General features: G+C 43.6%; 1 protein-coding gene across 2 annotated transcripts; it reads left to right on the top strand.

The window, feature by feature from the left end:
- Positions 1-3,198: 3,198 nt before the first annotated feature.
- LOC107000079 (amyloid beta A4 precursor protein-binding family B member 1-interacting protein-like) lies at positions 3,199-21,261 on the top strand. 2 transcript variants are annotated; one of them, XM_015146662.3, is made up of 4 exons: positions 3,199-11,638; positions 13,075-13,277; positions 14,241-14,344; positions 16,870-21,261. In XM_015146662.3, the coding sequence occupies exons 2-4, from the start codon at positions 13,241-13,243 to the stop codon at positions 17,269-17,271; spliced, it is 543 nt and encodes a 180-aa protein (XP_015002148.3). In that variant the 5' UTR covers positions 3,199-11,638; positions 13,075-13,240; the 3' UTR covers positions 17,272-21,261. The 2 variants fall into 2 exon arrangements, with proteins under 2 accessions (XP_015002148.3, XP_077802161.1); XM_077946035.1 differs by having other exon boundaries at positions 3,199-13,277.
- Positions 21,262-22,087: the final 826 nt, after the last annotated feature.

Raw genomic sequence — 22,087 nt, 5'->3', positions numbered from 1 at the left:
TTCCCTGTTGCATCCAGCCGTTTACTTTTGGTCGCCCTGCCCAAATGTCCACTTCAGCGCCCTCTTCTTTTCCTAGGCTGGCCGAAAACCAAGTTTTCAAAATACAAAATGGATGCCACATTTTTCGTTACAGTAGAGGAAATGTTCGACAGCTCTTGTATTTAAACTGAAGTAGCCACATTGGGACTCCCAATTTCATATCTTGAGTTCTAGAGCAGAGCTCTCTCTCCTAAAGTGATGGCTGAGGGTTAGAGCTACTCTTCTTGATTCTAATAATCAGAAATGATTTTTTATAGAGACAGGGTTGCCCAGTCTCACCGTGTTGCCCAGGCTTGTCTCAAACCTTGGCCTCAAGTGATTCACCCACCTTGGCCTCCCACTTTGTTGGGATGACAGGCAAGAACCACCACACCTGGCCTTGGGAGCTGCTCCTGCTTGGTGTGTTTTGGCTGGTCTTCTGCGCAGCTGTCAGTAAGATGCTCCTGCAGCATAGTTCCAAATCTTTCCGCACAAATTCAGTGGATGCTGTGATTTTTTACATGGAATAGCCCCTTTATTTATTCCAGAGAAGCTGGACAATTCACACTTATTAACATACGGCCTAGCAAATTTCATTTCTTGATCAACACACCTGTTAAAAGGTGATGCTTGTGGTCTAAATATGCAGATTCCTCATCATCCCCAAGAAAAAGGGAACCACTGCAAGGCAACCTGGGAGGGAGTTTAGGATTGTTCTGAGGCAGTGCAAGCCATTGAAATTCACACAGGAGTGGGTAGGAAAGAGAATCCACATGTTTTGATCCCTCCATGTTCTGGGTATCACTTGGTCCTCCTTAAATTGCACCATTTTTGGTGTCAGAGAAAACTGGATTTGAATCCCAGGTCCATCACTCTTTATGATGTGATGGTGAAAGTGTTTTTAAGTTGTCTGAGCCTCAGTTTGCTCATCTATAGAAGGATGTGATTGTTACGAGGCTTCCACAAGGTAAGTGCATAAAAACCATGGTAAAATACTTGTCATTTAAAAGAGAGTGTTATGAGGCTTCTGTAAGGTAAGTGTGTAAAAGTCTGGATGCAATGTCTAAAATTTTGTAAGTGTCCAATATGTGTACAAGGAGGATTATCTTTCATTTTTCAGATGATTAATTTTTAGACCAAGTTGATAAAATTGGGGACACTCATATTTCTTAGACAATCAAACCAAAGATCAGAAAGACTAAATAAATCACCACAGTCACAAAGCAGTTCACAATGCATTCACTGGGTAATTTCTAGTTAACAGTAGAAATGATGATCACATTGAAAAATCTCATATTTTGTGGTAGTTTTCTCTTACATAAACCTCTTGCTTTGTTGAAAGCATAGATTCTAAGCTGCTCTATGAAAGTGATTATTAGAAAAATGTGATGTACTTAGTGTGTACATTTGAGAAAATTTCTTCTGTTAGTCTTGTTAATTTGATTGAACATCTGTGTCATTTTCAAAAATGTAAATCGAATATATGTGAATGGGATATATATATGTGTGTGTACATATGGAATATAACTTGATATTAGAAAGTAGGCTTAGCTCATGGTAATGCTTTTTTTCTGAAAGCGCCTGCAGAAATCTCTCTCATTTCTAGTTTGTTAATGTTTCAGAGATTAAGGGGGGAAAAGGGGCTTCTATGAATCCCGGACACTGCGTGAGGCAGATTTGGTTTCAGTAATTTTAGCATCATTTATTGTAAGGCAATGATCCCTAGGAATTTCTTCACAATGAGAAACCTGAAAGGTCCTAGCAGCGAACAATAAATGAAATGTAGGGTGGGTCCACTGGCAGGGCGGGACCTTGTGAGCCAGGTGCCTGTGCACTCAATTTCCAAGTTTGTGAGGAGGCACGCAGGGGATTCTGGACCTGATTGTTTCCTAGAACCTGGATGCGTTCTGGTTGGCAGGGCAACTGGCCTTCACTTGGTGGCCTTGAGTGGATGCCCTCATTGGTTGCCTTCATTTAGTGCCCTCAGTTGGTTCCCTCAGTTGTTTCTCTTCAGTTGGTGGTCCTCAGTTGTTGGGCAGTGGTGGAAGGAGGATGATTCCATTTGTGCTCTCTCCTCCCCCAGTCACAGCTCCCAGGCTTGTTGCATCCAGTCCCTTCTAAAATAAACCAGACAGGTTGGCGTGGTTTTTTTTTTTAGCAGACAAATCAGCTTAGGGTACAGGGGTGACCTGGGTTCCGGGATTTTAGTGCAGTGCCACCCCATGGCCCAGGGCTGCCCATGCCAGCCATGCCTTTGCCAGGAAGAGGCGATAGGTGTTGAGCCCTGCAGACTTGGGGGCAAGCGAAGGCCCAAGCTACCCCAGAAGAACACAGGTGCCACATGGGGACCACACTGAACTGTCGCATGTGCACCAAAGCCAGCCCCAGTCAGCATGCAGACAGCGAAGGCGCAGGCTGTGATAAACAGGACCAGAGGCACCCGGAACACGCTGTCCCCAATGTCCTCTGCAAGCGGAGCCAGCTCAGGGTGCGGTGGATGAAGCTGTCCTGCACCTCTGGGATCCACGAGGTGGAGGTGGCAGTAGCGCTGCACTCCACTTCTTTGGAGCCTGCCCAGTCAAATCTGGGAGGCAACAAGGGACCTGACAGCAGCACACTGGCAAACAGAAGACGCCCAAAGGTAGGGAGGAAACGGATGCTGCTATAGTTCAGAAGATCCTCTGGCTGTTGTTGGCCCAAGGTTCCCCCAGAGACATCCAAACCCACAGTTTTCTCATCTATAAAAGATGTGATTGTTATGAGGCTTCCATAAGGTAAGTGTGTAAAAACCATGGCAAAATGCTTGTAACTTAAAAGAGAGGGTTTCTATAAGGCTTCTGTAAGGCACGTGTTTAAAAATCTGGACATAATACGTGTAATTTTTTTTAAGTGTTCAGCATATAGAGAAGGAGGATTGTTTTCTCATCTACTTTTTAGAGCAAGTTTGTAAGATTGGTGATACTCATATATCTTAGACAATCTAATCAATGATCAGAAAGAATAAATAGATAACCAAGGTCACAAAGCAATTCACAATGCATTCACTGTGTAATTTCTAGTTAAAAGTAGCAATGATTTTCACACTGAAATTTTTGTATTATGTTGTGATTTTCTCTTACATAATCCTCTTGGTGATATGTAACCACAGATTTTAAGTTGCTCTATCAAAGTGATCATTAGAAAAATGTGATGTACTTAGTGTGTAAATTTTAGAAAATTTCTTCTGTTAGTCTTGTTAATTTGATTTAACATGTGTGTTATTTTAAAAAATGTAAATGTGAATTGGATATATATGTGTACATATGAAATATGACTTGACTTTATAGAGCTGGCTTAACTCATGGCAATGTTTTATTCTGAAGGCACCTGCAGAAATCTCTCTTATTTCTAGTTTGTTAAAGTTTCAGAGATGATGAGGGAAAGGGGGTGTAGGAATCCCAGACACTGCGTGAGGCAGATTTGGTTTCAGTGATTTTAGCATCATTCATTGTAGGTGATGATCCCTAGGAACTTCTTCACAGTGAGAAACCTGAAAGGTCCCAGCAGGCAGCAATGAATGAAAGGTGGGTCGGGGCCGCTGGCAGGGCGGGGCCTTGTGAGCCATGTGCCTGTGCTCTCAAGTTCCAAGTTTGTGGGGAGGCACGCAGGGGGTTCTGGACCTGATTGTTTCCTCTGAACCAGGATGCAATCTGGTTGGCAGGGCAACTGGCCTTCACTTGGAAGCCTTCAGTAGGTGACCTCATTGGTTGCCCTCAGTTAGTGCCCTCAGTTGATACCCTCAGTTGTTTCTCTTCTGTTGGTCATCCTCAGTTGGTGGTCCTCAGTTGGTGGTCTTCAGTTGTTGGGCAGTGGTGGAAGGAGCAAGAATCCCTTGGTGCTCTCTCCTCCCCCAGTCACAGCTCTCAGGCTTGCTGCATCCAGGCTCTTCTACAATAAACCTGACACATTGGCAGGTTTTTTTTTAGCAGACAAGTCGGGTCATGGTATGGAGATGACATGGCATGCGGGCTGGTAGAGCAGTGTCACCCCATGGCTTAGGGATGCCTGTGCCAGCAATGCCTTTGCCAGGAAGAGGCGATAGGTGTTGAGCCCTGCAGACTTCGGGGCAAGCGAAGGCCCAAGCTGCCTGAGAAGAGCAGGGTTTGCCCCATGGGGTCCACATGAACTGCTGCATGTGTGCCAAAGCCAGCCCCAACCAGGACTTGCACAAGGTTCTGCAGAGCTAGCCTGTGGCTCTGATTTCTACGAGAGTACAGACAGCAAAGACGCAGGCCGTAATATCCAGAAGCAGAGGCGCCCGGAGCATGCTGTGCCCCAGTGCCCGCCTGAAGCGAGGCCAGCGGAGGGTGCGGTGAGTGAAGCTGTCCTGCAGCTCTGGGATCCACGAAGTGGAGGTGGTAATAGCACAGGACTGCACTGCTTTGGAGGCTGCCCCATCGAATGTGGGAGCCAGCGAGGGTCCTGACAGCAGCACAATGGCCCCCAGAAGATGCCGAAAGGTAGGGAGGCGACGGATACCACTTAAGTTCAGGAGCTCCTCTGGCTGCGGATGGTCCAAACTTCCCCAAGAGGCATCTAAAACCTCAGTTTTCTCATCTATAAAAGATGTGATTGTTATGAGGCTTCCATAAGGTAAATGTGTGAAAACCATGGCAGAAATGTTTACAATTTAAAAGAGGGGGTTTCTTTGAGGCTTCTGTAAGGCAAGTGTGTAAAATCTGGACACAATACCTTTAATTTAGGTCACTGTAACCTTTGCCTCCTGGGTTCAAGTGATTCTCTGGCCTCAGCCTCCTGAGTAGCTGGGATTAGAGGTATGCACCATCAGGCCCGACTAATTTTGTCCTTTTAGAAGAGACAGGGTTTCAGCATGTAGGTCAGGCTGGTCTCGAACTCCTGACCTCAGGTCATCTGCCTACCTTGAATTCCCTAAGTACTGGGATTACAGGCTTGAGCTACAATCCGGCCAAAAATTTCATTTCTTGATCAACAAACCTTTTCTCAGGAGATGCTTGTGGTCTAAATATGCAGATTCCCAGTCATTTCCAAGAAGAAGGGAAGGACTGCGAGGCAACACGGGAGGGAGTTTAGGATTGTTCTGAGGCTGTGAAAGCCATTGAAATCCACACATAAGATGGTAGAGAAAGGGAATCCACATGTCTTCATCCCTCCATGTACTGGGTATATCTTGGTCTTCATTAAGTTGCACCACCTTTGGCATCAGAGAGAACTGGATTTGAATCCAAGTTCCAACGCTCATTAGGACATGATGGGGAATGTGTTTTCAAATCCTCAAAGCCTCAGTTTGCTTATCTATAAAACATGGGATTCTTATGAGGCTTCTGTAAGGTAAATGAGTAAAAATGTGGGTGGGCAAAATGCCACCAGAAGACGTCCAAAGGTAGGGAGGTGACAGATACTGCTCAAGTTCAGGAGCTCCTCTGGCCATTGCTGGCCCAAGGTTCCCCCAGAGACATCCAAAGCCTAAGTTTTCTCATCTATAAAAGACGTGATCGTTTTGAGGTTTCCATAAGGTAGGTATGTAAAAACCATGGCAAAATGCTTGTAATTTAAAAGATAGGGTTATTATGAGGCTTCAATAAGGTAAGTGTGTAAAAATGTGGATGCAATGCCTATGATTTTGTAAGTGTTTAGTATAGAGAGTAGGATTATTTTTCTCTCATTTAATTTTTAGAGCAAGTTTATAAAATGGTGTTGCTCATCCTTTTGAGATAATCAAAGCAAGGATCACAAAGATTAAATGAGTCACCATAGTCACAGAGCAGTTTACAATACATTTAGTGGGTAATTGCCAGTTAAAAGTAGCAATGATGATCACATTTAAAATCTTGTATTATGTGGTGGTTTTCTCTTACTTAAGCCTCTTTTTTGTTGAAGCAGTAGATTCTAAGTTGCTGTATCAAAATGATCACTAGAAAACTGTGATATACTTTGTCTATAAATTTTAGAAAATGTCTTCTATTACTCTTATTAATTTGATTGAATATGTGTGTTATTTTCAAAAATTTAAATGGAATATGTGTGGACTGAATATGTATGTGTATGTATATGTTGGAAATATGATTTGACATTATAGTGTAGGCTTAGCTCATGGCAATGTGTTTTTCTGAAAGCACCTGCAGAAATCTGTCATTTTTCTAGTTTGTAAAAATCTCAGAGGTTATGGGGGAAAGGGGGTTCTATGAATCCCAGATAGTACATGAGGCAGATTTGGTTTCAGTAATTTTAGCATAATTTATTGTAAGGCAATGATCTCTAGGAACTTCTTCACAGTGAGAAACATGAAAGTACCCAGCAGCCAGCAATGAATGAAAGGTGGGGTGAGTCTACCAGCAGGGCGGGGCCTTGTGAGCCTGGTGCTTGAGCTCTGAATTCCAAGTTGGGGGGACACATGGAAAGGATTCTGGGCCTCATTGTTTCCTCTAACCAGGATACAGTCTGGTTGGCAGGGCAAGTGGCCTTCACTTCGTGGTCTTCAGTGGGTGCCCTCATTGGTTGCCTTCATTTAGCACCCTGAGTTGGTTCCCTCAGTTGTTTCTTTCAGTTGGTGGTATTCAGTGGTTAGGCAGTGGTGGAAGGAGGATGAATCCGGTTGTGCTCCCTCCTCCCCCAGTCACAGCTCTCAGGCTTGTTGCATCCAGGCCCTTCTAAAATAAACGAGACAGGTTAGCAGGGTTTTTTTTAGCAGACAAGTCAGCTCAGGGTACAGGGGTAACACGTGGTACTGGATGCTAGTGCAGTGCCATCCCATGGCCCAGGGCTGCCTGTGCAAGCCATGCTTTTGGAAGGAAGAGGCGATAGGTGTTGAGCCCTGCAGCCTTGGGGACAAACGAAGACCCAAGCTACCCCAGAAGAGCAGGGGTGCCACATGGAGACTACACTGAACTGTCACATGTGCACCAAAGCCAGCCCCAGTCAGGACTGGCACAAGGGTTCTGCAGAGCCAGCCTGTGTCTCTGACATCTACGAGGGTGCAGGGTGCAGACAGTGAAGGCGCAGCTTGCGATAAACAGGACCAGAGGGACGTGCTGTCCCCCAGTGTCCTCCGCAAGGGGGCCACCTCAGGGTGTGGTGGGTGATGTCGTACTGCACCTCTGGGATCCATGAGGTGGAGGTGGCTGCAGCGACGGACTCTACCACTTTGGAGTCAGCCCAATCGAATTTGGGAGCCAGCGAGGGACCTGACAACAGGACCACATTGGCCACCAGAAGACGTCCAAAGGTAGGGAGGCAACAGATACTGCTTAAGTTCAGAAGATCCTCTGGCCATTGCTGGCCCAAGGTTCCCCCAGAGACATCCAAAGCCTCAGTCTTCTCATCTATAAAAGACGTGATTGTTTTGAGGTTTTCATAAGGTAAGTGTGTAAAAACCATGGCAAAATTTTTGTAATTTAAAAGAGAGCGTTTCTTTCCGGCTTCTATAAGGTAAGTGTGTAAAAATCTGGACACAATACCTATAATTTTTTAAGTGTTCAGTATATGGAGAAGGAGGATTATTTTTTCTCATCTAATTTTCAGAGGAAGTTTATAAAATTGTTGATAGTCATATTTCTTAAACAATCTAACCAGTGATCAGAAAGAATAAATAGATAACCGAGGTCACAAAGCAGTTCACAATGCGTTCACTGGGTAATTTCTAGTTAAAAGTGGCAATGATTTCCACATTGAAAACTTTGTATTATGTTGTGGTTTTCTCTTACATAATCCTCTTGGTGTTTTGAAACCACAGATTCTAAGTTGCACTATCAAAGTGATCATTAGAAACATGTGATTTACTTAGTGTGTAAATGTTTGAAAATTTCTTCTGTTAGTCTTTTTAATTTGATTGAACATATTTGTTATTTTCAAAAACGGAAATTGAATGTATATGGATTGGATTTATATGTGCATATATGAAATACGACTTGACATTATAGAGTAGGCTTAGCTCATGGCAACGTTTTTTTCTGAAAGCACCCGCAGAAATCTCTCTTCTTTCTAGTTTGTAAATGTTTCAGAGATTATGGGGGAAGGGGATTCTATGAATCCCAGACACTGCGTGAGGCAGATTTGGTTTCAGTGATTTTAACATTGTTCATTGTAAGGGATGATCCCTAGGAACTTCTTCACAGTGAGAAACCAGAAAGGTCCCAGCAGCCAGCAATGAATGAAAGGTGGGGCGGGGCCACTGGCAGGGCGGGGCCTTGTGAGCCATGTGCCTGTGCTCTCAAGTTCCAAGTTTGTGAGGATGCCTGCAGGGGATTCTGGACCTGATTGTTTCCTCTGAACCAGGATGCGTTCTGGTTGGCAGGGCAACCGGCCTTCACTTGGTGGCCTTCAGTGGGTGCCCTCATTGGTTTCCTTCGGTTTGTGTCCTCAGTTGGTTCCCTCAGCTGGTGGTCTTCAGTTGTTGGGCAGTGGTGGAAGGAAGATGAATCCGTTTGTGCTCTCTCCTCCCCCCAGTCACAGCTCTCAGGTTTATTGCATCCAAGCCCTTCTAAAATAAACCGGACAGGTTGGCAGGGTTTTTTAGCAGACAAGTCAGGTCATGCTATGGGGCTGACACGGAGTGAGGACTGCTAGCATATTGCTGCCCCATGGCCCAGGGCTGCCCGTGGCAGCAATGCTTTTGCCAGGAAGAGGCGAGAGGTGTTCAGCTCTGCAGAACTGGGGGCAAGTGAAGGCCCAAGCTGCCTGAGAAGAGCAGAGTTTACCCCATGGGGTCCACACTGAACTGTCGCATATGCACCAAAGCCAGCCCTAATCAGGGCTGGGACAAGCATTCTGCAGAGCCAGCCTGTGGCTCTGACGTCTACTAGCATGCAGACAGCGAAGACGCAGGCCGCGATATACAGGAGCAGAGGCGCCCGGAACACGCTGTTCCCCAATGCCAGCTGCAAGCCAGGCTATCTCAGCGTGCGGTGGGTGAAGCTGTCCTGCAGCTCTGAGATCCATGAAGTGGAGGTGGTAGTAGCGCAGGACTCCACTGCTTTGGAGGCTGCCCAATCGAATTTGGGAGCCAGCGAGGGTCCTGACAGCAGCACATTGGCCACCAGAAGACACCGAAAGGTAGGGAGGCGACGGATACTGTTTAAATTCAGGAGCTCCTCTGGCCATTGCTGGCGCGAGTTTCCCCAGAGGCATCCAAAGCCTCAGTTTTCTCATCTATAAAAGATGTGATTGTTATGAGGCTTCCATAAGGTAAATGTATGAAAACCATGGCAAAAATGTTTGTAATTTAAAAGAAAGGCTTTCTATGAGGCTTCTATAAGGTAAGTGTGTAAAAATCTGGATACAATACCTATAATTTAGGTCACTGTAACCTCTGCCCTCTGGGTTCAAGCAATTCTTCTGCCTTAACCTCCGGAGTATCTGGGATTAGAGGCATGTGCCATCAGGCCCAACTAATTTTATTCTTTTTAGGAGAGACAGGGTTTCACCATTTTGGTTGGGCTGGTCTCAAACTCCTGGCCTCAGGTGATCTGCTCACCTTGGTTTCCCTAAGTACTGGGATTACAGGCTTGAGCCACCATCCCCGGCCAAAACTTTGGTTTCTTGATCAACAATCCTGTTTCTAAGGAGATGCTTGTGGTCTAAATATGCAGATTCCCAGTCATTTCCAAGAAGAAGGGAAGGACTGCAAGGCAACCTGGGAGGAAGTTTAGGATTTTTCTGAGGCCATGAAAGCCATCGAAATTCATACATAAGACGGTAGAGAAAGGGAATCCACATGTCTTGATCCTTCCATGTACTGGGTATATCTTGGTCTTCATTAAGTTTGCACCACCTTTGGCATCAGAGACAACTGGATTTGAATCCAAGTTCCAACACTCATTAGGATGTGATCGTGAATGTGTTTTTAACTCCTCTGAGCCTCAGTTTGCTTATCTATAAAAGATGGGATTCTTATGAGGCTTCCGGAAGGTAAATGAGTAAAAATTTGTGTGGGCAAAATGCCTGTAATTTAAAAGATAGGATTGTTATGAGGCTTCGATAAAGTAAGTGTGTAAAAACCTGGACACAATGCCTGTAATTTTGTAAGTGTTCAATGTATAGAGAAGGATTATTTTTCTCTCATTTAATTTTCAGAGCAAGTTTATAAAATGGTGTTACTCATATTTTTAAGATAATGAAAGCAAGGATCACAAAGATTAAATGAGTCACCATAGTCACAGAGCAGTTTACAATACATTTAGTGGGTAATTGCCAGCTAAAAGTAGCAATGATGATCACATTTAAAATCTTGTATTATGTGGTGCTTTTCTCTTACATAAGCCTCTTTTTTGGTTCAAGGCATAGATTCTAAGTTGCTGTATCAAAATGATCACTAGAAAACTGTGCTATACTTTGTCTATAATTTTTAGAAAGTGTATTCTATTACTCTTGTTAATTTGATTGAATATGTGTGTTATTTTCAAAAAATGTAAATGGAGTATGTGTGGATTGAATATATATGTGTATATATATGTGAAATATGATTTGACATTATAGTATAGGTGTAGCTCATGGCAATGTGTTTTTCTGAAAGCACCTGCAGAAATCTGTCATTTTTCTAGTTTGTAAAAATCTCAGAGGTTATGGGGGAAAGAGGGTTTTTTGAATCCCAGACAGTACATAAGGCAGATTTGGTTTCAGTAATTTTAGCATCATTCATTGTAAGGTGATGATCCCTAGGAACTTCATCACAGTGAGCAACCTGAAAGTTTCTAGCAGCCAGCAATGCATGAAAGGTGGGGGAGGTCCACTGGCAGGGTGGGGCCTTGTGAGCCTGGTGCTTGAGCTCTCAATTCCAAGCTAGGGGGACACATGCAAAGGATTCTGGGCCTGATTGTTTCCTCTAACCAGTATGTGGTCTGGTTGGCAGGGCAACTGGCCTTCAGTGGGTGCCCTCATTGGTTGCCTTTGGTTAGTGCCCTCAGTTGGTACCCTCAGTTGTTTCTCTTTAGTTGGTGGTCCTAGTTGGTGGTCTTCAGTTGTTGGGCAGTCGTGGCAGGAGGATGAATCCATTTGTGCTCTCTTCTCCCCTAGTAACAGGTCTCAGGTGTGTTGCATTCAGGCCGTTCTAAATAAACCGGAGAGGTTGGCAGGTATTTTTTAGCAGACAAGTCAGCTCAGGGTACGGATGCGGGCTGCTAGTGCAATACTGCTCCATGGCCCAGGGCTGCCCGTGGCAGTGATGCTTTTGCCAGGAAGAGGCAATAGGTGTTCACCTATGCAGACTCGGGAGCAAGCCAAGGCCCATGCTGCCCGAGAACAGCAGGGGTGTCCCACGTGGTCCACACTGAACTTTCGAATATTCACCAAAGCCAGACCCAATCAGGGCTGGCACAAGGGTTCTCAACAGCCAGCTTCTGACTCTGACATCTACGAGTGTCCAGACAGCAAAGACGCAGGCCGTGACATACAGGAGCAGAGGTGCCTAGAACACACTGTCGCCCAATGCCAGCCATAAGCAGGGCTATCTCAGGGTGCGATGGGTGAAATCGTCCTGCATCTCAGAGATCCACAAGGTGGAGGTAGCAGTAGCACCAACTCCACTGCTTTGGAGCCTGCCCAGTCGAAGTTGGGAGCCAGCAAGGGTCCTGACAGCAGCACATTGGCCACCAGAAGACACCCAAAGGTAGGGAGGTGGCAGATACTGCTTAAGTTCAGGAGCTCCTCTGGCCGTTGCTGACCCAAGGTTCCCCCAGAGGCATCCACAGCCTGGGGCTCCTTCCTCCTGCCTGGCGTTTGCTTTCCTATGCCCAGGCCCCAAGCAGGAGGACTGGCTCTGCCTGGAGTCCTCACCCCTTCTTCTTTCCCTGCTGTGTCCAACCGGTTTCTTACTTTCCCACTACATACCCCAATGCCCAGTTCTGTTTCCTCTTCTTCTTCCCCCAGGCTGGCTGAAAACTAAGTTTCAAAATACAAAATATATGCTAGAGATTTCATTGCTATAGACGAAATGTCTGACAGCTTTTCTATTTAAACTCTGATTGTTCTCTTCATTTCTTTAAACGTTAGAATAATTAAGTCTCATCATAGACGTGCTTTTGTAACTTGAAAGTATGACAGTAAATTTGCACAATTTAAAATTTCTTCTAAATTTTTCTTTTCGTAAATGTTTGGCAAACAGGTAGTATTTAGTTACTTGAGTAACTCCTTTAGTGGTGATTTGTGAGATTTTGGTGCACCAATCACCCAAGCAGTACACACGGAATCCAATTTGTAGTCTCTTAACTTTCTCCCCCTTCCCACCATTTCCCCCTGAGTATCATCCTTGTATTTGAGACTGAGTCTCATTGTGTCACCAAGGCTGGAATGCTGTGTCACGATGTCAGCTCGCTGCAACCCTTGGTTCCCAAGTTCATGTGATCCTCCTGCTTCAGCTTCCCGAGTGGCAGGGATTAGAGGTGTGGGTCACGATGCCTGACTAAATTTTTTAATTGTTTTTTTTGTTGGTTTGTTTTTGTTTTGTTTTGTTTTTTTGAGACAGAGTCTCACTCTGTCACCCAGGCTGGAGTGCAATGGCGCGATCTTGGCTCACTGCAAGCTCTGCCTCCCGGGTTCACGCCATTCCCATGCCTCAGCCTCCCAAGTCGCTGGGACTACAGGTGTCCGCCACCTCGCCTGGCTAATTTTGTGTATTTTTAGTAGAGACGGGGTTTCATCCCAGGATGATCTCGATCTCCTGACCTTGTGATCTGCCTGCCTCGGCCTCCCAAAGTGCTGGGATTACAGGTGTGAGCCACCATGCCCGGCCAATTTTTTGTATTTTTAGCAGTTAGTGGATTTCACCAAATTGGCCAGTCTGTTCTCGAACTCCTGACCTCAAGTGATCCACCTGCCTTGGCCTCCCCTAGGGCTGGGAATACAGGAATGAGCCAGCAGAACCCAGCCAATGTTCCCCACCCACTTTTTTTTTTCTTATGTCCTGAAGTCATTCTTTGAGTTGTCATGTAAATTAATGGGTTACTCAAATTACTGGAAAACTAGTTGAAGAAATAAGCAGGCAGTTTGTGAATATTAGACAGAACGGTGGTGCCGAGCATGGCTAAAGCATCTCTGCATTCACAGGGAGAGGAGCGGAAGACCTTCTGGTGTGGGCTGGGCTGCAATTCACTTGCAGGAGAAACAGCCCGGGTGTGGAGAGGTGGCCATCCTTGGCGGGATCCTTTCTGAAGAGCCGAGAAATCAACACAGAGCTTCTTCTATCTGATTCTCTAACAACTGCAGACCTTCCATGAGTCAAGCTTTGTGTCAAAAGGACAAATTAAAAGGCAAGAAAATAAAATCTTAATACCAGGACTTTTGGGGAAAACAAAACAAACAAAAACTCACATCTAATTCCAGATTATTTCAGGGACCCGCACATTTTGTCCAAATCTGTGTCTGTTGTTTCTGTGTCCAATGTACTCTTTGTTGTTGTTGTTATTGTTGTTTATCTGTTTTTCGTTTTTGTTGTTGTTGTTGTTGAGACTGAGTCTCACCCTGTCACCAGGCTGGAGAGCAGTGGTGTGATCTCGGGTCACTGCAAGCTCCGCCTCCCAGGTTCACACCATTCTCCTGCCTCAGCCTCCCGAGCAGCTGGGACCACAGGCACCCACCACCACCCCGGGCTAATTTTTGTATTTTTAGTAGAGACGGGGTTCCCCATGTTGGCCAGAATGGTCTCAATCTCTTGACCTCGTGATCTGCTTGCCCTCGGCCTCCCGAAGTGCAGGGATTACAGGCCTGAGCCATCGCGCCCAGCCCAATATACTCTTTGTCGAAGACAATGTTCGAAAGTTGTTCCTATACTCAGCATGGTATGAAACTAGATAAATACATTTTAGGGAAATCAACAATACAATTTTTTTGAAAGAAAATTGGTTTTCAAGGTTTATTCTTCAATTATCAAAAGGTTTTCAAAAGTAAAGCATACTATTCCTCTCCACAATCCCAGTTAATCCAGACCCTCCTCGGTGAGCTTTATCAAATACCGCACTCATCTTCCTGAATCTTCTGCTGAATCTCCTATACAGTTTTGTCACAGAACCTCATTTTTTCGTAAGGTTTTGTGTACCATGCCATGCCTGTGATTTGCTTTCTTTGCTTTGTTTTTATTTTTTATTTTTGTAAGAAGTAGCCGGCAAGTATCTTTCTTTGCTTTAGAGATGTAAACTGCTTTTATTTTCAGATTAACTTTCAAGAATGTTGAAAATGCTTTACTCGCTCTTCTTTTCTCGCTTCCTCCCTCTCAGGACCTATAAAAGGCACCGCCCAGCCCAATGGACAGATGCCCCAGGCTGCACATTCTGTCAGTGCTGTTCTCCAAGAGGCCAAGACACACGCTGAAACATCCAAGGTAAAACCAGCAAGCAGCTGACATACATTCCGTCAGCCGTCCCCCAAAACCCATGTTCTCAACCATTCGCATTGTTCCAATAACTGCTCTTTTAAAAAGAGAAAACAGGCTGGGTACGGTGGCTCACGCCTATAATCCCAGCACTTTGGGAGGCCGAAGCAGGATAATTGCCTGAGCTCCGGAGTTCCAGACCAGCCTGGGCAACAGAACGAGGGCTCATCTCTACAAGAAATAAAAAAACTAGCCAGGCTTGGTGGCATGCACCTGTGGTCCTAGCTACTTGGGTAGCTGAGGTGTCTGAATGGCTTGAGCCTAGGATTTCAAGGCTGCAGTGAGCTGTGATCACACCACTGCACCCCAGCCTACATGATAAAGACCTTGTCTTAAAAAAAAGAAACAAATATAAAAAAGGGTTACACTAAAAATGTGCATTTTTTATTGTTCCCACTGATGTCCTACCTACATCCCCAGGGTGATGAAGGAGAAAATACGTTGTAAAATGATAGCCAATAGGGATGACATCCTCCATAACATTTTTTCAACCAAATAGATCAATGAAGATTCACTTAAATCTATCTTAAAATCATAGCTAATAATTATGATTTCGTTACTAATCTAGTTCAAAACCTCTCAGTTGACTGTATAAATTCTGTTGAATATTTCTCATGTGTGATTCAAAACAACCCGAAATAACTGTGACAACAGCATGTCTCCCAGCTAGGAAAGGCAGGGTGCTTCACTTTAGCAGTTTTTCACTTCTTTCACCCCTTCATTTTGTCCATCGGCCAGTCATGAAAACAACTAAATCTTGGTATTTATTGAACTTCTTATAATTTTGACAACCACTGCAGGCCTGTAAAAGTTCTATTTCTTTAGTGTTTTCATTATCTTCTCAAGCCTGACAATCTCTTCATGCAATGCACTTTCAGCTATTATTATTTTCATTATTTCTATAATGCCAATCGAAGGAAAGCATTTAAAAATGCTGAAATAAATAAAAGAATCCCAGAATAGAAATCACTTAACTATATGTGAACACCAATTCCCAAGCTGCCTGTTCAGAGATTTTTTAAAAAGGAAAATGTACATCGCCAGTTAATTAGCTTATCATGCTAAGTAAATAAACTAAAATAGAAACTAAATCAGAAGGCACTGTTAGAAAAAAAAAACTTCCAAATTTAATTTTCAGTGTCAAGAGGCTATTAAGCAGAGGAAGAAATAAACTGGAACCCTGATGAAATGTCAATTGGAATGATAATTATCACTAAAACAGAGGGATTCAATCCAGCTGCCTGGAGACGTTTCATTATATACACCCAAATTATCCTTATCTATTCGAGTATTGGTGGAGGAAGGGCTATACCTCTATTAGACTTCAGCCACATTTGGCGCTCTGGTTTCTACCAATAGCACGCTGGTGATTTTTCTTTTCAGAACTCATATATGTATCTCATTTGATCTCATCACAACCTGAGACACATGTCATAATAGAGGCTACTGGGCTCATTTTATACCCGGTGAACCAGCCAACTTTCATGCAGTTGAGAAAAGGTAAACTGTCTGGGTGAGGTGGCTCACACCTGTAATTCCAGCACTTTGGGAGGCCAAGGTAGATAGATCACTTGAGCCCAGGAGTTGGAGACAAGTCTGAGCAACATGGCAAAAAACCATCTCTACAACAAATACAAAAATTAACTGGGCATGGTGGCACATGCTTTCATCCCAGCTACTCAGGAGGCTGAGGCATGAGGATCATTGAGCCCTAGAGGCAGAAGTTGCAGTGAGTCAAGCTTGCGCCACTGCACTCCAGCCTGGGTGACACAGCGAGATCCTGTCAAAAAAAAAAAAAAAAAAACAAGGCGCAGTGGCTCATGCCTGTAATCCCAGCACTTTGGGAGGCAGAGGCAGGCAGATCATGAGGTCTGGGGTTCGAGACCAGTCTGACCAACATGATGAAACCTCATCTCTACTAAAAATACAATAATTAGCAGGACGTGGTGGCCAGCTCCTGTAGTCCCAGCTACTTGGGAGGCTGAGGCAGGAGAATCGCCTGAACCCAGGGGGTGGAGGTTGCAGTGAGCCAAGATGGCACCACTGCACTCCAGCCTGGGCAACAGAGCAAGACTCCGTCTCAATAATAATAATAATAATAATAATAATAATAATAATAATAAAGGCCATTGAAAGTCATTTCCCTATTCCAGAGCAAAGATGAGCTCATGAACAACCAGGGCTCTCAGTGACTGAGGGACGGAGGCTCCCCAGTGGGCAGACAGAGAGACTCACCTATCTATGGCATGGTCCTGTCCACTGGGGCTGTTTTGTCAAGAATAGAGAATGCTACCCAGGAGACTGAGGTGGGAGGGTTCGCTTGAGCTCAGGAGGTGGAGGCTGCAGTGGGCCCAGATTGTGCCATTGCACTCAGCCTGGACGACAGAGTGAGACCCTGTGTCCATTAATTAATAACAATAAATTAAAATTTCAAAAATTTTAAAATAATGAATGCTGCTGTCACTGGGTTGCAGGATAGGAAGCCAGCCCTCAGGAACCACCAGGAGCCAGGAGCACCCCCGGCCCCACACGCCCCCAAGTCCAGCCTGCCCCCCGCTCTGGTGCATAGGTCCTGGGACACCATCTGCAGCCCTGTCACGCCCCCCAAGGCCAAGAGCACTGGCGGCGGGGGCTTCCCCGCCCCGCCCGACGACTTCCTGCCGCCACTGCCACCGCTGCCTCCACTGGACGACCCAGAGCTGCCGCCACCCCCGCTGCAGGATCCAGAGCTCCCGCCACCGCCCCTGGACTTCATGGAGCCGCCCGCCCGCCCCCGGACTTCGTGCCCGCTCCCCCAGCGGTCGTCAAGAGGCCTCCTATGCCCCACCCTCCCAACAGGCACGAAGCATCAATGTTCAGAACCAACAAATGAATAAAACAAATGAATAAATGTTAAACGTTCTTCCTACTGTATTTATACAAAGATTACGGGGCCAGTAGATCTGGAGGTCAACACTATAATTAAAAATAGCTTTCACCATCCCATGCCTTCTTAAGTCTTGGTGACCTTAGATTTTCATCTCTACCTCTGCGACCTTCAGAATTTTCAGGAAAATTGAGAGAGGAAAATGAGAAAACATGACAAGCAGAGCCTGTTCCCTTGCTCTGAGATTCCCGTCGCTTGATTGATTGGAGCCCTGGACACAAGCTGTTTTGGTTTTGCTTCTTTAATGCTTGAATAACAGTAATTTTAAAAAACAGTTATTCAGATAATTTTTGAATTCTCTGTTACTACAGCGCTGTAAGTATCCTGTAAATAAGAATGTAGGGGCAGGTAAAAGCAATCTTATTGATGTATATTTCAATCTGGAATATTTTCCCTCAGAGATACATTTAATGCCCAGTTTATCCTAGGCTCTTGTTACCTGTATCTCTTCTCTTTCAAATTGGCTTCTCATAGGCTAAAAGGCTATTTTCTTAAAACTAAGGAAGGTAATTAATGGTATGTTTTAATATCTGGGGAAGAGTAAGCTGTAGATCATGCTGTCTCAACCCATGGGCTCCCGCGGCCCAGGACAACTTCGAATGCTGCCCGACAAATATTAAAACATTGTAAGCTCTTTGCAGGGTGCGGTGGCTCACACCTGTAATCCCAGCACTATTGGCAGGCCAAGGCTGGCAGATCACTTGAGGTCAGGAGTTCAAGACCAGCCTGGCCAACACGGCAAAACCCTATCTGTGCTAAAAATACAAAAACAAGCCAGGGGCAGTGAGCATGCCTGTAATCCCAGCAACTCCAGAGGCTGAGGTGAGAGAATCCTTTGAACCCAGGAGGTGGAGGCTGCAGTGAGCTGAGATCTTGCTACTGCACTCAATCCTGGACGACAGGGCAAGACACGCTCTTAAAAAAATTACGAGATATTTTCACATTTTTTTTTTTTTAGCTGATCAGCTATTGCTAGTGTTAGTGCATCTTATGTGAGTCCCAGGGAAGCCAAAAGATTGGACACCCCTGCAGGCTAAATGGAAATTTAAAATGAAACAAATTTAGTTTTAAAACCAAAATATTTAGTAATTAAAACTGGCAAGGTGTTCTTAATTTATTTGAGCATATGCTTGAAATAGGATAGAAGGTAAATTTGCTTTACATTAAATTTTATCTCACAAACAGTAACTTTCTACTTTTAGTATACTATGTTCTTTTGATGTCAGATACAGTAATAATATGGTTTTTCTTTTTAAAATTTTTTTAAATATTATTTTACTTTAAGTTCCAGGATACATATGCAGAACGTGCAGATTTGTTACTTAGGTAAACGTGTGCCATAATGGTTTGCTGCACCTATCAACCCATCACCTAAATATTAAGCCCAGCATGCATTAGCTATTTGTGACATTAGCTATTTGTCCAGGTTTTGTAATGGCAAACATACTCCCTGCATGACCATTCACCCCTGGACCCCCTGCAGCAGCGCCCCCACCATTAGTGAATGCCTTCTTATCCCCTTTTCAATCATTTTCTCAAATGGTTCCTAATAGATACAAAACGTTTTTTTCTCCAATGGGAAAATAGAACACAGGGAGCCACTCAGTTTGCTCCCAACACCCCTTTCCAGTGGCTCACCGGAGCTACCTTGGCAAGTACTCTAGGAGTATGGGAAAATGAAAACAACAAACTCATACACCTTTTTAACATACACAACCAGTTCTGTCTACCCAGCCAAGGCATATTCTTCTTATATGGAACATCAACCTATATCTGCCTCCCCACTAACTGGACAGGCACCTGCACCTTAGTCTTTCTAAGTCCCAACATTAATATTGCCCCAGGAAATCAGACCTCATCAGTACTCCTTAAAGCTCAAGTCCGCCAGCCATACAACTAATACCCCTACTTACAGGGTTAGGAATGGCTACTGCTACAGGAACTGAAATACCTGGTTTATCTACTTCATTATCCTACTACCACACACTCTCAAAGGATTTCTCAGACAGTTTGCAAGAAATAACGAAATCTATCCTTACTTTACAATCCCAAATAGATTCTTTAGCAGCAGTGACTCTCCAAAACCGCCGAGGCTTAGACCTCCTCACCGCTGAGGCTTTAGACCTCCTCACCGCTGAGGCTTTAAACCTCCTCACCGCTGAGGCTGAGACCTCCTCACTCCTAGCAACTGGGACTACAGGCGCCCACCACCACGCCCCGCTAATTTTTTGTATTTTTAATAGAGACGGGGTTTCACCGTGTTATGGTCTCGATCTCCTGACCTCGTGATCCACCCGCCTCGGCCTCCCAAAGTGCTGGGATTACAGGTATGAGCCGCCGTGCTCGGCCTCTTACTATAAATTTTTAAAACACATACAAATCTGTTTTATAGCCAATCTGTTAGAATTGCAATCTTAAAAATTACTCCAGGTCAAAACATTTAAAATCTCATCAGAAAAGTCTACCTTTCCAGACTGCTATATTTCTATGGAAAATTTTCAGTAGTAGCCTGCTGAAAGTTATCATCCCCTTACCCCCAATTAGAAATCCACATGCCTGTTCTTACTCCCCATTCTTGTCCTACCAATACTGTCTTCACTTCAATGCCACTTTGATCATTTTGTCTTACATTTGTATACAGACTTTTCAGTTTACAAGTGTTTTCACATTTGTTACAACATTTTTTCATCATGCAGACCTAAGAGGTAGATACGAGCACTATTTTTATAAACAAGGTTACTGGTATTTGATTAGGTTAAATGATTTGTTCCAAGTTCCCATAGCTAGTAAGTGGCAGAACCAAAATACAGACTTATCTTTTGACATCCACTCATTGCTGTTACTACTATGCAGCTGCTGCTTCTATCTAAGTGGTGAGGCCTTACCTATCTCTTCCACATCCACCGTTGTGACCTTGGAATCCATCATTATTATTTGACATTTATGTGGCTGCAAACCTGGCTGCCACAAAGGACTCAAAGAGTTCTCTTTGTGAAAAGAATGTCTACTTATGAAAACACTACTCAACCGAATTGTTATTATTATAGTTTTACAGGTGTCCTATTTCTCATGTTTATCCAGCTCCTGAAATGTTCCTTCAGCTGTATACTGGATAATCAAAATATACCAATACTTTCAAGTCCCAAGCATTATCTTTTCAAGTTCCAAGTTGTACAAGACTGAGACTACAATTTAAACTCTTTCTCTCTGAATCCAATTAGAGCTTTCGTAAATCTGGAGATACACAGAATCATATATTTGGCCATAGGTGAATGCAGAGAAATTCTTTAGTTTTTAGACAAACTTAACTTCAGAACTCAAATAGATTCCTAGTGACTTCTAAGCCTTATTTTCTTTCGCACTATTCTACACTGCCTTCTTAAATTAATCCTACAAATTAGCAGAATTGCACTATGCAATAGTTATCTAGTTGGCACATGATTATAAAGTATGTTCTGATAAATGTCTGAAAATAATTTCTTATGACACATGCAGAGGTGACAGAATAAAGTCAAATCATCTTTTTATGTTTTAACATGACTCATTACTTATGTTTTAAAATAACAACAGCAACAACAACAACAACAACAATACACTGTACCTCAGTATTTGAAGGTCATTTCGTATCTTCTTTTCGTCCTGATTCTGATGTGGGCATCTTATCTACAAAATGTTATTCACAGACACATATATGAGAACATTTTTTACTGTAAATTGTAAAAATATATACTATATCCATTTATGAATATTTCAATAAAATAACAGTAATAGCAAAAATAGAATTTCAGGATTGAAGCAGGTTCAGGAAAAAGAATTGATAGTATGGAAAAAGATAGCAAAAAGTATTTTTTTTAAGTAGACATTATATTTGGGTCTATAAAGTTATTTTCTAAATAATAGCGTTTAAGCATAAAAATATTTTCAGAGATATTCACTGACTTACCACTTCTATTATTTTGGTATAAAAAAATAAAATTGTCATTGCTTGCTTGATTTTGTGGAGCTCGTTCAATAATGCCAATGTCATTTTCTTGTTTTCCAGTTATTGTCTTTGTTGCTCCCTCCTATTACAAACAAAAAACAAAAGCAACAAAAAAAAAACTTCAGAAAAAAATGTATTTATTCACTCACTCACTCAGTTTGTCAGTAAGACAAAACAACACACACACACATACATTGTATCTATCAAATCACAGGCACTATCCTGGGAGAAGCAGAAAATATATACAGAAGATAGATTCTGACCTATATTCAAGAAATGGCAGAGACATATGAACACAAATAAAAACAGAAAAAGGTGTAATTCACCAGTTCTACAATTTAAGTCAATAAAATACATAAGGGCACAAAGGAGAGAACAATCAGTTTTACCTGAAAAGCATAGAAAATGCTACCATAATTGGGCCATATTTGGAAGGACAGAAAAAGTGCAGAGTCAGGACACAAAGTCTAGGTGCAATAGCATGTGTAAAATAATAAGGCATGAAACAACATTGCAAATGAGGGGTGCCAAAGAGATGTGGTAAAACTGGAACACAGTCGGAGGAAATGAGATGAAGAGATAAAATGGAACCACACCATATAAGATATGTGTCACACTGAAATGTGAACTTACCCTTTCATGTGACGGGTATCCACTCCATATGTAGATGAGTTACATTATTACAAATATATTTTAGAAAGGTGACACTTCTAGCAGTGTAAAGATAGAGGAACATGGGGAGATGGGGCAAAACTAGAAAGGAGTATGTCAAAATTATAGGTAG

Source organism: Macaca mulatta, chromosome 9 (genome assembly GCF_049350105.2).
Source record: "Macaca mulatta isolate MMU2019108-1 chromosome 9, T2T-MMU8v2.0, whole genome shotgun sequence".
Lineage (NCBI taxonomy): Eukaryota > Metazoa > Chordata > Mammalia > Primates > Cercopithecidae > Macaca > Macaca mulatta.
This window is presented reverse-complemented; position numbering and strand designations above follow the sequence as displayed.

Bases quoted from the DNA above. Each gene is read 5' to 3' on its own strand.
- LOC107000079 (XM_015146662.3), top strand. From the start codon at position 13,241: ATGAGTCAAGCTTTGTGTCAAAAGGACAAATTAAAAG. The intron at 13,278-14,240 runs GCAAGAAAATAA...CCTCCCTCTCAG, and splicing joins TCAAAAGGACAAATTAAAAG to GACCTATAAAAGGCACCGCC. The intron at 14,345-16,869 runs GTAAAACCAGCA...ACTGGGTTGCAG, and splicing joins CACACGCTGAAACATCCAAG to GATAGGAAGCCAGCCCTCAG.